This window comes from Pseudoliparis swirei, chromosome 4 (genome assembly GCF_029220125.1).
Source record: "Pseudoliparis swirei isolate HS2019 ecotype Mariana Trench chromosome 4, NWPU_hadal_v1, whole genome shotgun sequence".
Lineage (NCBI taxonomy): Eukaryota > Metazoa > Chordata > Actinopteri > Perciformes > Liparidae > Pseudoliparis > Pseudoliparis swirei.
This window is the reverse complement of record NC_079391.1, coordinates 11,271,281-11,287,069: the sequence shown is the minus strand read 5'-3', so window position 1 is coordinate 11,287,069 and position 15,789 is coordinate 11,271,281. Positions and strand designations below refer to the sequence as shown.

Below are 15,789 nucleotides of genomic sequence, written 5' to 3'. Positions count from 1 at the left end.
CTTTCGTGAATAGAAGCTGCTAAAGTCAACGCTCTCCGTCAAGAATACAGCTTCCTCTTGATCTATTCTTCACTAAATTAGAAACAGAACCGTTTATTGCCAAGTATGTATTACATACAAGGAATTTGTCATGGCTAATGCATAGGGAACTAGAACGGGCACTCAGTAGAGTGCATACCGTCGCCACATTTTGGCATTAGTTGCATGCCAATTGGATACAAATTGGTAAATGGTCAAAAGAAGATTTTGACCTTTTCATGGCCTTGACCTTGACCTTTGATCCGATCAATCCCTCAATTTAATCAAATGGTCCTCGGATAATAACCAATCATCCCATCAAATTTCATACGATTCGGTTTAATACTTTTTGAGTTATGCGAGTAACACGCATTCAAATAAATAAATAAATAAATACACAGAAATCAAAACATAACCTTCCGCATTTTCAACGCGAAGGTAATAAACACGCGTGGTTGAATGGATGGAAGACTATTTTGTCCCTACAATACAGTGTGGTATGTTTTCAATATGACAGTCAATTCACTGCACCCCCACTCCAGTAGGTGGCGTTGCGGAATTTAACGACGACACAAATAAATACACGAAGAAGATAAAGGGAAAACCTTATGCGCTCGCGCACGATTCAGTGTATGGAAGGTAAAATGGCGACGGGTGCCATTTCCACGGAGTCAAAGAAAATAGCCGATTTAAGAGTTGTTGATCTCAAATCTGAGCTCAAACAAAGGAATTTGGACACTTCTGGTGTAAAGAGCGTTCTTCTCGCAAGATTGCGACAGGTAACTAGAAGAATGAGCGAATGTGTCCGAGAAAAGTTCCGAGCTGGGGAATGTGATACAGAGCTGCTAAAGCTAACGTTAGCTAGCTAACATTGTGAACTATTTCCTGCAAATTAAGTTACGTTAAACGCAAAAAAGTTCAAATGCAAAGTTTAGCTGTGGAAATACATCACCATACACACACGTTTATATAACTATATACCTGTAGACAAGGGGAATGTTACCAAACACTTTTGGAGCTGGAATGAATCCTGAGAGAAAACGATACATCAAGGTTAGCATTGAAGTGAGGGGCCACAACAGACACGAAGGCCCCTGTAGGCGGTCGGTTCTTCCAAACAATGCGAATTTCCTCAGCTCCTATGATGTACATTTTACCATTTGACATACCGTTAATGTTGACTGCGTGAAGCACCGTGCGCATGCGCGTTTTAAGTTACTCCCGCAGCTTTGTATTTCGACTTTAAATTGTTAGCTTGATCACGATTAAGTAGTGTTAATTCTGGGTGGTGCATACATGTTTTTAATATTTATCCAATGACATGTTTTCGTTGAAATGGACGGTCTTGATGAATAGATCATGGAATGTCAAAATTAGCTTCGTTGGAAATTGTGGGAGTTAAAAATAACACACACGTTACCTTACATATTTTGTTATGATTAGCAGAGTGAAGAATGTATTAATAATAATACATATTGCAATTGGCCGAACTGTTTAAGTTGAATTGATATATTCTAAAATTCACAAATAAGTTTAAATAGTGTTTGATGCCATGTTATTGTTGGTTTCAAATCCCTCTGTTTTGGTTTCGTTTTAATCGATTTTAGGTCATAGGTACATCAGCCTGCAACTTGAAAATGTAGCCATAGTAACACATCTTTAGGCATATTCACAATCAAAAAAACATCCATAAGAGAACCTCACGTTTCACTTTTACCGTACACGTCAAAGTAGTCGAACTTTTTGCTGCCTGCAAGGCAGAAACACAATGTTGAGGGGTGCCATTTTTTTTTATTGGTCATCAATTCCATTCACAAGACTTGATGTGAGGAATGAACAAACAAGTGAATCTTTACCAGGGTTAAAACTAATTTAGTTTCATTAACCGTAATCATATCTAGCTCACAGTTTTAGGGTTATCATGATACCAAAATTATAACGTTGAATCCATACCTGCCATAAATATCCCGCTACCCGGGAGATTGTAGAGTTCACATTTTATCTTAATTCATGGAATACTTTTTTTCCTTGCGTGTCTCGGTCAGTGGGCGTTCCTTCACCGTCTACATTGTACCCAAAGTATTTCCAGGTTTCACTTTTTACAAAAAGCCGAGGGCGGTCAGCAAAAGCTCCGGCACTCGACACCATGTTGTCTCCCCAGCAATCGCTCGCTGTGAGTGAGCGCTGCCTGTTATGCTGCGTTCACATCAAAAGCAACGCTTTACTCACCCGACAAGTTTATTCGCTTCATTTGTGCCTTAGAGGGGGCGGGGCTTATCTCTGTGGCTTTACTCCCTGGAAACGGTTATCATTTCCACCATTCACCATGGAAGCAATAACTAGGGATGCGCCGATCCATATCGGCCGATATTCCCATTATCCGTTTTGATCGGCGTTCTCAAAACGGCCGATCAGATGACGTAACATCTGCGAGAACTATCAGACGTTTCAATCGCGGCGCACAAGCGGAGCGATCGCCCGGCGAGGGCCGCAGAGTGAGAGGTCCACGAGGATCCTCACCACGGCGGCGTCCCCGTCCCCCGAGTTGAATCACTGGGTCGACTCAGCCGACTCTCACATGTCTGCCCCTATAGACTGATGCTCACGGTAAACACATTCGATCGGGAGCGCGCGAGGGTTTTGATAAAGTTAGCGGAAGGATTTAAGTGACAACATCCGGTTTTGCAAAGTTAGTGGAAAGAACCACGTGAAACAACATCCGTTTATCAAAATAAGATGTCGACAAAGCATACACGAACATATAAAAGTAAACAATTAACTGATTTTGTATCTTTATAGATAGTTTGAGATTTATCTTAAATTATGCTAACATTAAAACATGTTTACTGTACCAAGGAAGAGGTTCTAAAAATAAGTCCGACTTTTGTATGTTTAAAAAAGTCCTGTAAATAGATTTCCAAGAGTTCCAGGAAATGAATGATGCAGATGTGTTCCATACATATCTGAAATCCCCTATACTGGCAATCAAACAATTTTAATGTATCAATTAGGACATTTTTCAAAGTAAAAGTCCTAAATGTTTAAAGAAATCGGTAATTTCTTTAATGTTTGAGTTGCTTTATATATGTATTTCCTCATAGTCCTAGGCAATAATGCTACACAATTAATAGAATGCTTCAATCGACACCGTGATCGGTATTATCAGATCGGCAGATACTGATATCGGTGATCGGGACCAAAAACCTGATCGGTGCATCTAAAGCCCTCGTGTTTGGGTTCGTAACATCGCCCGTAGGCTCACGCTGCTTGGTTAGTTTCACCAACTACGTCTGAAGGACTGCTGCTTCCAGCAATGCTTTTGGTGTGAACATTAGTGTGTGAGCACTGGGCAGCCCCGCTCTCTTGCAGGCAGCATGACAGGGAGCGGAGCTGCGAGTGCGCTCTGATCGCACGCTATTTTAATGAAGTTTCGATACTAAAAATATACAAAACCGTATCGTTTTGAACGTACTGGTGCAGCGGGACCTTTTTAGTATTTGTACACCGCACTACACAGTTTATTCTGTCTTCCTGGCAGATGAGTTTGCAATTGACTAGACAATTGGTGATGTGCAAAACCAGCATGAAAAAGGATTTTCTGTCTTTGATAAAAAATATTTGAAACTGTTTCTTTTTCTAATCAAATCTTTTTATTTATAGACTCTTGAGGATGAAGATGGTGACACAGAAAATATCCAAATCCAGTTTTCAACTGACGCATCAAATTGGAAAAGTGGGAAAACGAAAGGTAATCTTGCATTTGATTTAATCCATGGTATAGGGTGGCTAAGCAACACCATTTGTTTTATTTATTCTTTTTCTTACATTTTCTTTTAAGGGAAAAAAGTGGATTCAGATGCAGACACGGCAGGGGAGGAAGATGTGCTCTTCGAGGTGAATGACATGGACTTATGTTGCTTAAATGTTTCTATAGTTGCATAAATGTTTCTCTGTTGCTGTTTTGTAGAGATGAACCGATACCCTTTTATTTTTTAAACACAAAACGGATAAGACCCTTCTAAGACTGAACATGCTCGGATATATTTTACACTAACTGAATGCAATAACATAAATTCAATTCATTGGCTGAAACTTCCTCCATGTGATTCTGTAATCTATTGGGGAAGTAACTTGGCGTGTGTGCGTGTAGAAATACATTAAGTTAGTGTTTGGATAAAAATTAGAACCTTTGGAAAATCTGTTAACGTAGTTATAACGACCTTTTTGGTGCTGTAACTAAATATTTGTGAGCTTACGTGTGTTTTCTTTTCTAGGAGACTGAGGAAAATGAATCTGAAAAAGGTATGTGTAATATGCTGCGTGCTAATTCCCAATGCTATCATTGGGTCGTTTCTTCTTCACAGCTTACATTTCTGATGACAAGCCTTCCTGGTAGAATGCATAACCAACATCTAGTGGTAATTCATGCTTCTGCTGAATAGGTCAGTGTGCTTGAAAACAAACGGCATCAAGGATATGCTTGGAGACCATTACCTATGGCATTCAATTTCCCACATTCTCCAGTAAAACAAAAAGGCATGGTTCACAAACAAGTTGACATTTTATTATGTCCAATGAATTGTAAGAAGCAACAACTCGTAGAACTCACGGATCTTTGCACTTTCCTGTTGACACTTAATCGACAAAAGTGGTGGACAGACAAAGGACATACTTCCTTTGCTACCCTCGCCTCGGGAATCGGACACCTTATTACACGTTGTCAGGTGAGATGGCCTGAGAATGCAGCTGGGTTTGGATTTGGGTAGCTCAAGGACCACGAGGATCCTCCACTTTGTCAAGAGGATGAAGCCTTGAATCAGGAGGCCACTGAAAGATCAAGAGACTTCATACATTGCATGCAACAGTCATCCAAATTGACCATATTCCTGCCAGCTGATCGCAGCCTCTGCAGATGTGTGCAGTGAAGAAATGTGGCATGCACCATGGCCTGGGACTGGAAGGACCGACCGATGTGACCAAAGGGACAGACCTTTTCTACACTGTTGGGCACAGTTGACGAGACGCATCCAAAAAACTGGTTGGTTTTGATGATGAAAAATTACTTTCTCAGAGTGATTTAAAAACGTACTGATAAGATATTGATTATTGAAGACCTGTTGGAAGACATTTAAATTACTTTGCGTGGACTGATCAGCTGGGGATGTATTTTGCACAATGGAAGAAAACCTGAAGGATGAACTGATGATTTGAACTTTGCCACAATATTCCTACCTTGGAGAACTGCCTCGCATTGTAGGAAGCATCTGGAATTCCGTCTGAAGAATGACTCGAGTACTTAACACGTGTCAAGAAATGAAGATCACTGAATCATCCCCCGTTTTCAGTGAAGAATGTGTGTTCTGTGTCTTCCTGTGGTGTCTACGCCCTTGATGACCATTAACACTGAATGTGATTTCTATTCTACTTTTTTAGGTCAAGTAACATGCAACATGTCAATGCTTAAAATTGTGTTTTGCCATGTTTATCCTTGTTAAATCCCTCAGATGTAACTGATACAGATGATGGTACTCGTGAAAAGTCTAAGCCTGCGCCCTGTGAGGACAGCCTTGCTCAGCCTGAGGCTGAGACACTGGCTGAGGCTGAACCAGAGTCAGAAGCTGTGGTGGCTGAGGCTGAGCCCGAGATGGATGCTGAGCCAGAGCCCGAGATGGATGCAGAGCCCGAGATGGATGCTGAGCCAGAGCCCGAGATGGATGCTGAGCCAGAGCCCGAGATGGATGCTGAGTCTGAGGCCGAGGTAGATCCTGAGTCTGACGCCGACCCAGAGGTGGATGATGATGATGCCGACCCAGAGGTGGATGATGATGATGCCAACCCAGAGGTAGATGATGATGCCGATCCAGAGGTAGATGATGATGACGACGATGACGTCGACCCAGAGGTGGAAGATGAAGACTCCGACCCAGAGATGGATGGGGATGATGAGCCAGGGCTGAAGATCAAACTGTCTGAGAGTGATACTGAAACGCTGAATTCCTCTAAAGAAGCTGATGACGATCACCTATCGGTCTCAATCCCAAATGAGGATGCCATCACCCTAGATGTTGATGGTGATGATCTCCTGGAAACAGGTAAACATCTGAAACTTCCATATCCAGAGGCCGAGAAGGGCACTGATGAGCCAATGGCCTCTGCTGAGACGGTCCCAGATGATGACATGATGATGGAAGAGACCGCGGCCACAAAGATGGTAAGAAAGACGATGGCTCCAGGAGTGATCCCACGAAGAAAGACGGCAGAGAGGCCCTGAAGAAAGCTGAAATGGGAGACAAGGATTCTGGGAAGAAAGGCCTCTTCACTACTGGGGCATCAGGTCAAGCAAAGAGGTTTGTCTTTCTATGTCAGTTATTCAAGTCCCGCTCACTAAGAATGCAACATTGTGGGTAGCCTCAAGATTCTTTTGCCATAAGGGAAATGTTCACTGGTGTACCTAACCCTGCCCATTACTACTGATTTATTTTTCTGAAGTTGGTTATGTTTTGATATTTACCAGGAGCTGAGAAAACGTCTCTTATTTTGTTACTTTGGCTTTTGCAGCAGTTTTAAAGCCATTTCCAGTTTCTACGAAAAGCCTTGTATAAGAGCTTTAGTACCAGGATGGCAGTTTTCTTTTTCCTTTTTGGTCAAATGATTCACTGAAGTTGAACAAACCTCCGAAGATTTCATTGGTCCAGGGAATAAATTGGCTGTCAACCTGACCCATCTCACCACTGGACAAGCAATGAAGCCTTTGAGACATTGGTTCAGAGCCACACCTTGCGCACAGGACTTTTTTTTCTGAACAGTTCATAATGTGTGTTTTTGTTCCACTAGATGTTTGCCTGTCACTTTGCATCCGGTTACATTTACGTTCACTCATTTTACGTTTGTTACAACATTTGCTTTGTAGCTCTTCAAGAGACGGAGATGGAAAAGCTACAAAAGATGAAAAGGGTAAGAATTATTTCCATGCGTTTAGAAACATAAAACTCAAACTAATTTCATTCAGCAGGATGCAATAATTTTTATACCCAATAAATCCCAAATGTGTTTTGAAAATCGTCTATCAGCAGCCGTCTGCAGTAGCGGCAACAGCAGCTGTTCTCGCAACATATGGGTGAGCGGCCTGTCTTCAAACACCAAAGCAGCTGTCCTGAAGAACCTGTTTGGCAAATATGGAAAGGTAATTAACGTGCAGTTTATTTCGAATAATTTTGTTCGAATTTTTTAATACATCTGAAACTATCACGTTTACCGTATGTTTATTGCCAGAAACATTTGGAAATGTGTTGCCAACAGGTGTTGAGTGCCAAGGTGGTTACAAATGCTCGCAGTCCTGGGTCAAAGTGCTATGGCTTGGTGACGATGTCTTCCAGTACGGAGGTGACCCGGTGCCTCTGCCACCTCGACTGTACAGAGCTCCACGGACAGAAGATCTATGTTGAACGGGTAAGTTAGGAAGCAGAGGTTGGGTCACAATTAGGGATGGGTATCGTTTGGATTTTTTCCGATACCGGTACTTTTAAAACGATACCGGTGCCTAAACGGTGCCTGAACCGGTACTTAAAAAAAAAAAACCCTGACAGACACACACGGCGCATGCCTCCGCTTTCAAAGTTCAATGATAGGCTATCGTAACCTGCTGACAGGGCGGAGTCACCAGAGAAGTTAAAAATATATATATTTTTCAATTTCAATGGGCTCAGGCACCGAAAGGAAGCACCGAAATGTGCGTTGCGTTTCTGTCCGGGTGGCACCGGTCGTATAGGAATATGGCACCGGATTTCGGTCCCCAACCCTAGTCACAATGGCGTTAAAGCTTGATTGGTCCAATGCAATCCTTATTTATGTATGGGAAAAATGTTTCCCTGTATCAATTTTATTTCACTGCTGCTGTTTTTCAGGCCAAAAATGATCCGTTCAAAAAAGAAGGCTCAAAGAAGGATGCTGAGGACAGAGCAAGTTCCATCAAATCAAGTGATAAGCGCAGTTCTACGGCCAACAAGTGGGTGACAGAGAAAACTGAAAAGTTACTTCTTTGTTGTTTGAAAGCACATTTATCGTTTGGTTCTCTTTTCTATTTTAAGAGCACAGCCATCTTACAAAAAAGAAGATAAGAAGTTGGATAAACTCTCAGAAAAGGCCAAAGATTTTTCCAAGAAACAGGAATTAAAAAGTGGAAAATCTGAGTCCGTTTCATCCAACTTGGGGCCAGATTCTTTGAAGAAAGATGATAGAAAGCATGGAAGTAGGTTGTCACATTTTTGCTTTAGAGAGAGAGAGTGTGTGTAAGGGGATTTATATATCCTCTAACTTTGTTTCTTCTTTTTTCTAGGGATGAAGAGTCCAGGCAAGATGGTCATTTTACATCATCCCAAAGGAGACTCTAATTTTGGCAAAATGAGACCTTTTAGAAGTGGACGGTATTTTGACAAAGTAAGACTACCTAATTTAGCATATTTTGAATTTGCCACCAGAGGATGTTAAATAAGTCTCTTATTTCAGCCGGATACCTTTTTTCCCAAGCCCTTCGTCAACATGAATATTCAAAGGAGGCCCAAATGGTTGATTCCTCCTGAAGAGGTACACAACTCTTGATCATGTTGTTTAGTGTTGTTTTTTAACTTGCGTGACCTTTTTTGAGCATTTTCTTTAAAATATAATTTCTATTTTCCCTCTTCCAGTTAGAGATGATAAGAGTCAAACAGCGACCTTTTATTAACACGGGCGAAGACATCCTGCCTTTTGAAAAGATGAAGGAGCAAAGGATGCTTGAGCGGGTGGCTCGCGTGGACCGCGCTCGTAGAGCCGTGGAGCTGCGCAGGTAGTCTGCTTTACCAAACGGGTTGAAACTAGTTCTTCTAATCTTTTTCGTTGTCTTAAATTTCTAAGCGGAGGGATGTGTTTTGCTTTTAGGCGGCGCGAAATTGCCGAACAAGAACGCAGGGAGCGCGAGGGCAACCGTCTGTTCCAGGAGCGTGAAGAACGGGAGAACCTGCTCCGGGAGCGCCATCGACTTGAGATGCAGAGACAAAAACTGGAGCGGGAGCGCTTGGAGAGGGAGCGGCTGGAGAGAGAGAGAATCCGTATCGAGCAGGTAGAGAGAGCCATCCACGCTGCCATGGACTTCGTCAGTGTGGCTGTAGTTTGATCACGGGGTGGCAGGAGACCAGGGACCAGCAAACTACTCCATCTATCCAGATGTCAAGGAGTAAATTAGTTTTCTCTCAAAATCAATTTAAATAGAAATAAAAAGTACAATTTACTCTATTTGTTTAATGGATTAAATGTAACTGGATGTAAAAAACTCGGTATGTGTATATATATATATGCGCATACATCTCAGGAATGAATGATTATATTGAACAGTGGCAGAAGGATAGACGGCTATGTGCATCAGCAAGATCACGTTTGCCTGATATTAGATGTCTTGTTTTTAAATTGATCCAAATTGGTCTTAGAAAGTCGTTAAAGCCACTCGGACTGCTATTCCTTATGCTTGTAATTACCTTCGCATTGAAAATGCGGAAGGTTATGTTTTGATCGCCGTGTATTTATTGATTTGTATGCGTGTTACTCGCATAACTCAAAAAGTATTAAACCGAATCGCATGAAATTTGGTGGGATGATTGGTTATTATCCGGGGACCATTTGATTAGATTTTGGGATCGATCGGGTCAAAGGTCACGGTCATGAAAAGGTCAAAATCTTTTTACCATAGCGCGGTCAATTTCGATCTAATTGGCATGCAACTAATGCCAAACATGTTCATAATTCAATGCCCAATCTTGTGATATGCGAAGGTATGCGCTCTACCAAGTGCTCGTTCTAGTTGTATAATGATATTCTGGCTTCTCAGTTATTTTAAATGGTGCAATTGTATTACCTCAGGAGCGACGTAAAGAGGCAGAGCGTATGACACGTGAACGCGAGGAGCAGCGGAGGCATCAAGCGCAGTTCCATTTTGAGCAAGAAAAGAGAAACAACCTCAAAAGGGGACGTGACGTGGAACATGGGTACGTACAAGATTCTTATATTTTTCCCTCAACAGTTCCACGTTGTTTCCTCTGGGGAGAAAGACATTGTAGTTCTTTCTGTTTATTGCAGCCTCATAGATTTGTTTTGCTGCTCAATGGCAGTGATTGAGGTTTCACCAGGAGAAATTTAAATCGATGCATAGACATTTTAAAGCAAACTCAATGTTGTGGTTAAAGGTTCTCTATACAATCTTCAAAGTACTAAAAAAGCAGCAAACAAAAGTGCTTTGTGAAGATATCTCATGATGTGGCGCTCCCTGTGTCGAGGCAATAGATGTGCTTTGAATGACGTCTGTTATATCTCATGTTTCAGCCGGAGAGATGATTCTTATTGGAACGGCAACAAGAAGATGCAGTCGGAGTCTGATGGCCGACTGAACCAAGGCTCAAACTACAACCGACAGCAGAACCGCTTCTCCAACTTCAGCCCCAGAGAGAGAGTCGCTTTCCAGATGCTGCTGCTGAGCCGCCCAACACGTACGACAGGTACCAGTGACGACACGACGGGGGAGAAGAAGATATTTTGACTATTTTTCAACCAAATTCCATTCCGATCAACCTCTGGTGCGACCTTTGACCTTTGCCCAACAAAATCTAATCGGTTCATCGTTGATGAGAGAATCTCTTGAATGTGACGCCTCAGGAATGCCTGGAGGGGAATTTCTGTAAATCGAGCACAAATGTCCACTTGCACTCAAGTTGGAGCTGATTTGGAATTGGTAAAACGGCACTTTGAAATCGCAAAACATATTTTTGGCCATGACTTAATAATTATTATGCTAATTATGAACTCAAAAATTCAATACATATGTCCGTTAGGATTTAATAATGAAATTAAGACATTTTAGACGGCCATGTAAAGGTAGTTTATTTGTGACTAATCCCGCTGTGGTCTCTTGTTGTTCTCAGACGTAACCGGTTTGACGGTGAGCCCGAGGTAAAGAAGAGCCGCCCGGCCCCTCACAGAGAGAGCTCTGGCTTCGAGCGCTACCCTAAGAGCTTTGAAACGGTCCGCAGAACTGAGCCGCCACCTCCTCCACGCAACGAACTCCGAGACACTGACCGCAGGGTCCGAGACGAGAGGCAGCCCGGGCCCGATCGCCCGATGGGAGCCAGAGCTCTGATGCCTGGCATGTCGCACAACCGCTCACCCAGGGACGGAGGGAATGCATGGAAGAACGATGGCGGCATGAACTCCAACAAGGGAGATATACGGTAACGAATATAATGCAGTTTCTTTTAACTGACTTTCTCCCCCCCTAATAGTGAAAGCTAATTTATTTTGTTTTAAATCTCACCTGCATGAATGCTGGCTTGACCAGAGGACCCATGCGCATGCGTGCAGAGCGGTCGGGCAGAGACGGTCCAGGCCCGGAACTGAGAGGAGGCACCTCGGCCAACCGTGGAAGGAGCAGCTTTAGCGATCGGGACGGAGGGAGACCCATGGGGATGAGTGATCAGGTCAGCGTCTGCAAGGGGTCATGGCGCTTGGTCAATTTGTGTAACAAACGGTTTACTGACTAAAAACACTATTTACACCTCTAGGGATGATACAAAGGCCATTTAGCTTTTAAATGCTTTATAAACGGGAGGTCTGGATCTTCATGCGAGTAAATATATTCCGGCCAAATCAAATTGTTGACAGGATATTCAACCTCCTTTTCTTTATTATGAATGTAGTGCAGGTATTGTAGAACTGCAAGAAAGTACCGTGAATATGAGAGATGAGTCTACAGATGAGTCCAATTCCTCCTCCGCATTGTGGAGGTCAGTTTGTGGCTTTTTGCCGGTTACATCGTCACACCTGATTGTTCAGTTCATTTTGTTGCCTCTGGCTTTCTGTAGAATAATGCAACAAACGGCGCGTTGGCCATAAAGGCCTCTGTGCGTCCTCCGAGCTCACGCGACATCTGCGGAGACTCGCGCAAGTATAAACGACCCAAGAGGTTGAGTGCTTTCCTTTGGTCCCCTTGACCAACGGGACAGGATATTGACGGGTCATGCAGAAATGAATGTCTTGACGGTATAATGTGCAGTCGTCACATTGTCGGTTGCTGTTGGTAAACCCAGCGTTCACGAGTGAGGGCGCGAGGGGGGAGGGGCGGAGTGAGCAGGAGTTAATAAAGAAAGAAGTTGAAGAATTTGAAGATGTCCTGAACAAAACCTGAATAACCAAATGGAATACAGGAAGAACAGACACCACCACACACTTGTAGTGGGTCATAAGTGATCGATTGTTTTTGTATCACTCATTATACTTTTTTATGTTTAACTTTATTCTTTAGGAAGTCAGCTAGTGTAACATTTTATTAAGATATATAAATTTTTTTCTTTTTTCCTTCATGTATACACACACGCTTGGAGTTAGTTTGTGTGTCTTAAGCTGCAGCTCACACATGCTTTCAACAATTCATAAAAGCAAAATGCCAAACTTGTGTCTCTGCAGCCGTTCAGCGCCGGCCGCCAGGTCGTGGTGGAGCGTCACGGCCGGGACCAGGGCCCGAGGAAGGAGTGGCACGGTGGCTCCGGCTCCCAGGGCTCCGGCTTCGCTGATAATCGCCGCATGGGAGGCAGCCGGGGCCGCACGATGGCTCCTTCCAGGTACGCCACACTTACAGAAAGCGATGACATCACTCCTAGAATGACCCCTTCTTCTCGTCCGTCTTACATTTGGTCTTCCTTTCCCTTTGTGCAGTCACTCCTCGTCCGGAATGAACCGGATTGTACAGATCACCAACAGCTCCGTCCCCAGTGGCGGCGGCGGCAACGCGGGGTTCAAGCCCTTCAAAGGAACGCAGCGGCAGTTTTAGCTGCATCCAAATTCGGACACTTCAAACCACCTGAAAATGTAAAGACTTTTCTGAACTTATTTTTAGAATATCGGCTGTTTATAGGTGGCACATTTGTAGCCATGAGCTTGATAACACACTTTTATTTTGTATAGGAAAGCGTTGAACTTGATGGAGGGTGTTCTCCACAGTCCTGCTGTTGCCATTGGAAAAACCCTGTGCATATGTTTGACTTACAATTTAGGAAGATATTGTGCAGCCCCAGGCCTTCGTAACACGTTTCCAAGTGATGTTATGAGCTTCTCCTCTGAGTGTCGTATGTATATTTTCAATAGCATAGTGTCACACTCACTAGTCCTGTATAATGTTTAAGTTTAGTGTGTTAAGGAGTGCATTAAATGTCAGGGTTCATTCGCTCATTTGGATTTTTTTCTCTGTGGAAACTGATGACAGGATGGAGTATTTTTATTTGTATTTCTTTTTGAAAAGTCATACTTTGTGTGGATGTCTTTGTTTTGAGAAAGGTAGTTGGGTTTGCTAAAACGTAGTCAAACTGAACTCTCCTGCATTGTAGCATAAACCGCCACATGCCACGAGTCGAGTCTCATGTTCCTGAAGTACAGTTAGACATTAGAATCCGTTACTGCAGCGTTCAGTGGTGTGTGAGTCCCTGAAAGGACCCTCGCACTTAATTAGATTGCCGTATTGTTATTTCAAGTGTTCTGCAAATACAATTATTCAAATGTCAATTTAGGAAGGTTTATTTTTTTCAGTCAGTAATTTCAGAAGATAGGCTTTTGGGACACTGGCTACCAAATTGTGACGAGAGTGGGAAGTACGCTCAGAAAGATTTGGCACAACGCATGAAATCCGCATGTTGACTGAAACTACGAAAGGTTAAAACTTTAGTTCCATATTGCGTTTTCACCCGTTTGAGTCATATGTTTTCATTTAATATAGGAAATGTTAATTTTTCCTTTTTTGCCGTTGGCCCAGCACATCCAGGTCTGCGCTGCATGTGTCATCACGCATCATTTAACCTGTCGCTGAAGCTTGATTAAATGAAAGGAAACTGATGAGCAGAATGATATTCGCTGATTGTCGTGGCCTCCTTGTCTCCCCGCCGGTCAAAGGCAGATTGAGATTCGTTGACCTCCACGTGTGCGTGATACATTTCTTGGATTCATCTCAAACTGAGTAGAGATTACGAATGACACGACAACCGTTGATCTGTCTTTTATTATCCTGGTACTTCTAATCAGGTTGAATGTCCCTCGTCTTTAAGGCATTTTTTTGTATATATAATTTATATATACATAACCATATACATTATGTGACTGATGTGAAAGGCTAAATACATTTGGTCGTTTATGTAAATCGATGAACATTGAAAACACAAATGAGTCGCCTCCCATATTCAAACACCTCTTATGTTTAATGAAACAAACAACAGGCCATACAGCAGAAATGATGTCCTTGGGGTAGTTCATAATTTTACTCTGCCTAAGTAACTTTTCAGTTCACACTATACATGCACAAACTGGGAGTTTGACTGCATTAAAGAACATGTCTCCCTTTTCCATTGTTCAGCACTGGTTTCCCTCTTGCCACACAGATGACACACCGGCCTTCACAAGCAGCCTTTCCCTTTGTTAGTTTAAGAGTTTGTGAAAGTGTTTGGAGTTAAATGATGGACTCTGGTCTGGAAGAATAATCTCCTGAATTAGGGGAGCACATCCAAGTTTCGCTAATTGAGTCGAGTACCAGTGTCGGCTACACAAACTTTGTAGAAAAACTGCTTCTGTTTCACTCCAATGGCATCCGTCTACGCTTAGTTGTAATTCACAGCTTCCTCGCCATCTATCAGCCGTGTGCTGGGAGTGTGTGTGTGTGTGTGCCCGCCACTGAATATATCAAATTGCAGCAAGTGTTATTGAAGTGGTACTCTTTCAACAAAAGCACCTTAATTGTAAGCCCAAAATGCAACAGCCCTTTTTGTACTTTTACAAATTTACAGTCAGCTGGTTTAACATACCACTACCATGTTGAGTTTATTATTTTGTCTATTTTCAGTTTTTAAAAAGGTACCCAAAGGACAACAGCACTCTTGAACAATTGATGTTCTGTATAAAATGAGGTATGTTTCTCTTCTGTTTGTGCATATAATTGTAACAGCGCAAACCAATTACAACAACCACCTTGTCAAAACACCACTTTTACAGCATTCACCCCACCACCACTTTTACAAGGCATACAATAAAAACCACTTTGAGACACTGAACACAACATCCTTCTGATCAATTCTGCTTCGGAACGAGGATGAGACCGACACATTACAACAACATATCACATTCTGATAGTAATGGCTAGGCATAGCAAGCTAATGCAGTAGTACGTCTGAAATAATACGGCGCATGAGTCACTCTTCACTCACACAGCAAGTCAAAATGTTTATCTTCAAACTGCCACAAATGAAGTTACATTTCTTAAACTTCCCCTGGAATGTTTAATCAGCATGTTCACTTTACGGGCCAAGATGAGGTGAAACTCAGAAAAGACAATAAAAAAATATATAGCACAATGTAGCCAAAGCGTCCCCTCCTGCCTTTATGCGTTCACCTTGTGACTATATGTGGTATTTACTTCAGCTGCATGGAGAAGAAAAAAAAAATGCTAAAGGAGTCAATGAAAAGTCTAGATAATTAACCCTGTGAGGTTTTTATTGTTTCTATCAGGTAGTCTAGGTTAACACAAAAGGAGCAGCTTTTTAAGAGTGTAAAGTTCAACAATGAGGGTCTTAAATAAGTGTCCTTCAAACTGTAAAAACAGTTGTGTTTATACGTAAGCAGATACTTAAAGTTGCAACGGGGAAAGTGGCTACAGGCCAAGGAACATAAGACACTGGAGGAAATGTCCCTTTGCAAAAGGCCCGAGCTTAGTTCTGA

The 15,789-nt window shown here is 42.5% G+C and overlaps 1 protein-coding gene across 1 annotated transcript; it reads left to right on the top strand.

The window, feature by feature from the left end:
- Positions 1-662: 662 nt before the first annotated feature.
- sltm (SAFB-like, transcription modulator) lies at positions 663-13,937 on the top strand. The gene is given in 22 exon segments (XM_056412311.1): positions 663-797; positions 3,679-3,766; positions 3,857-3,912; positions 4,293-4,320; positions 5,523-6,209; positions 6,212-6,365; positions 6,929-6,972; positions 7,089-7,201; positions 7,318-7,467; positions 7,923-8,023; positions 8,106-8,266; positions 8,354-8,454; positions 8,524-8,601; positions 8,703-8,842; positions 8,935-9,115; positions 9,910-10,034; positions 10,369-10,493; positions 10,496-10,541; positions 10,965-11,270; positions 11,378-11,516; positions 12,502-12,656; positions 12,751-13,937. Coding segments are annotated over 22 exon segments (3,228 nt in total). The 3' UTR covers positions 12,866-13,937.
- Positions 13,938-15,789: the final 1,852 nt, after the last annotated feature.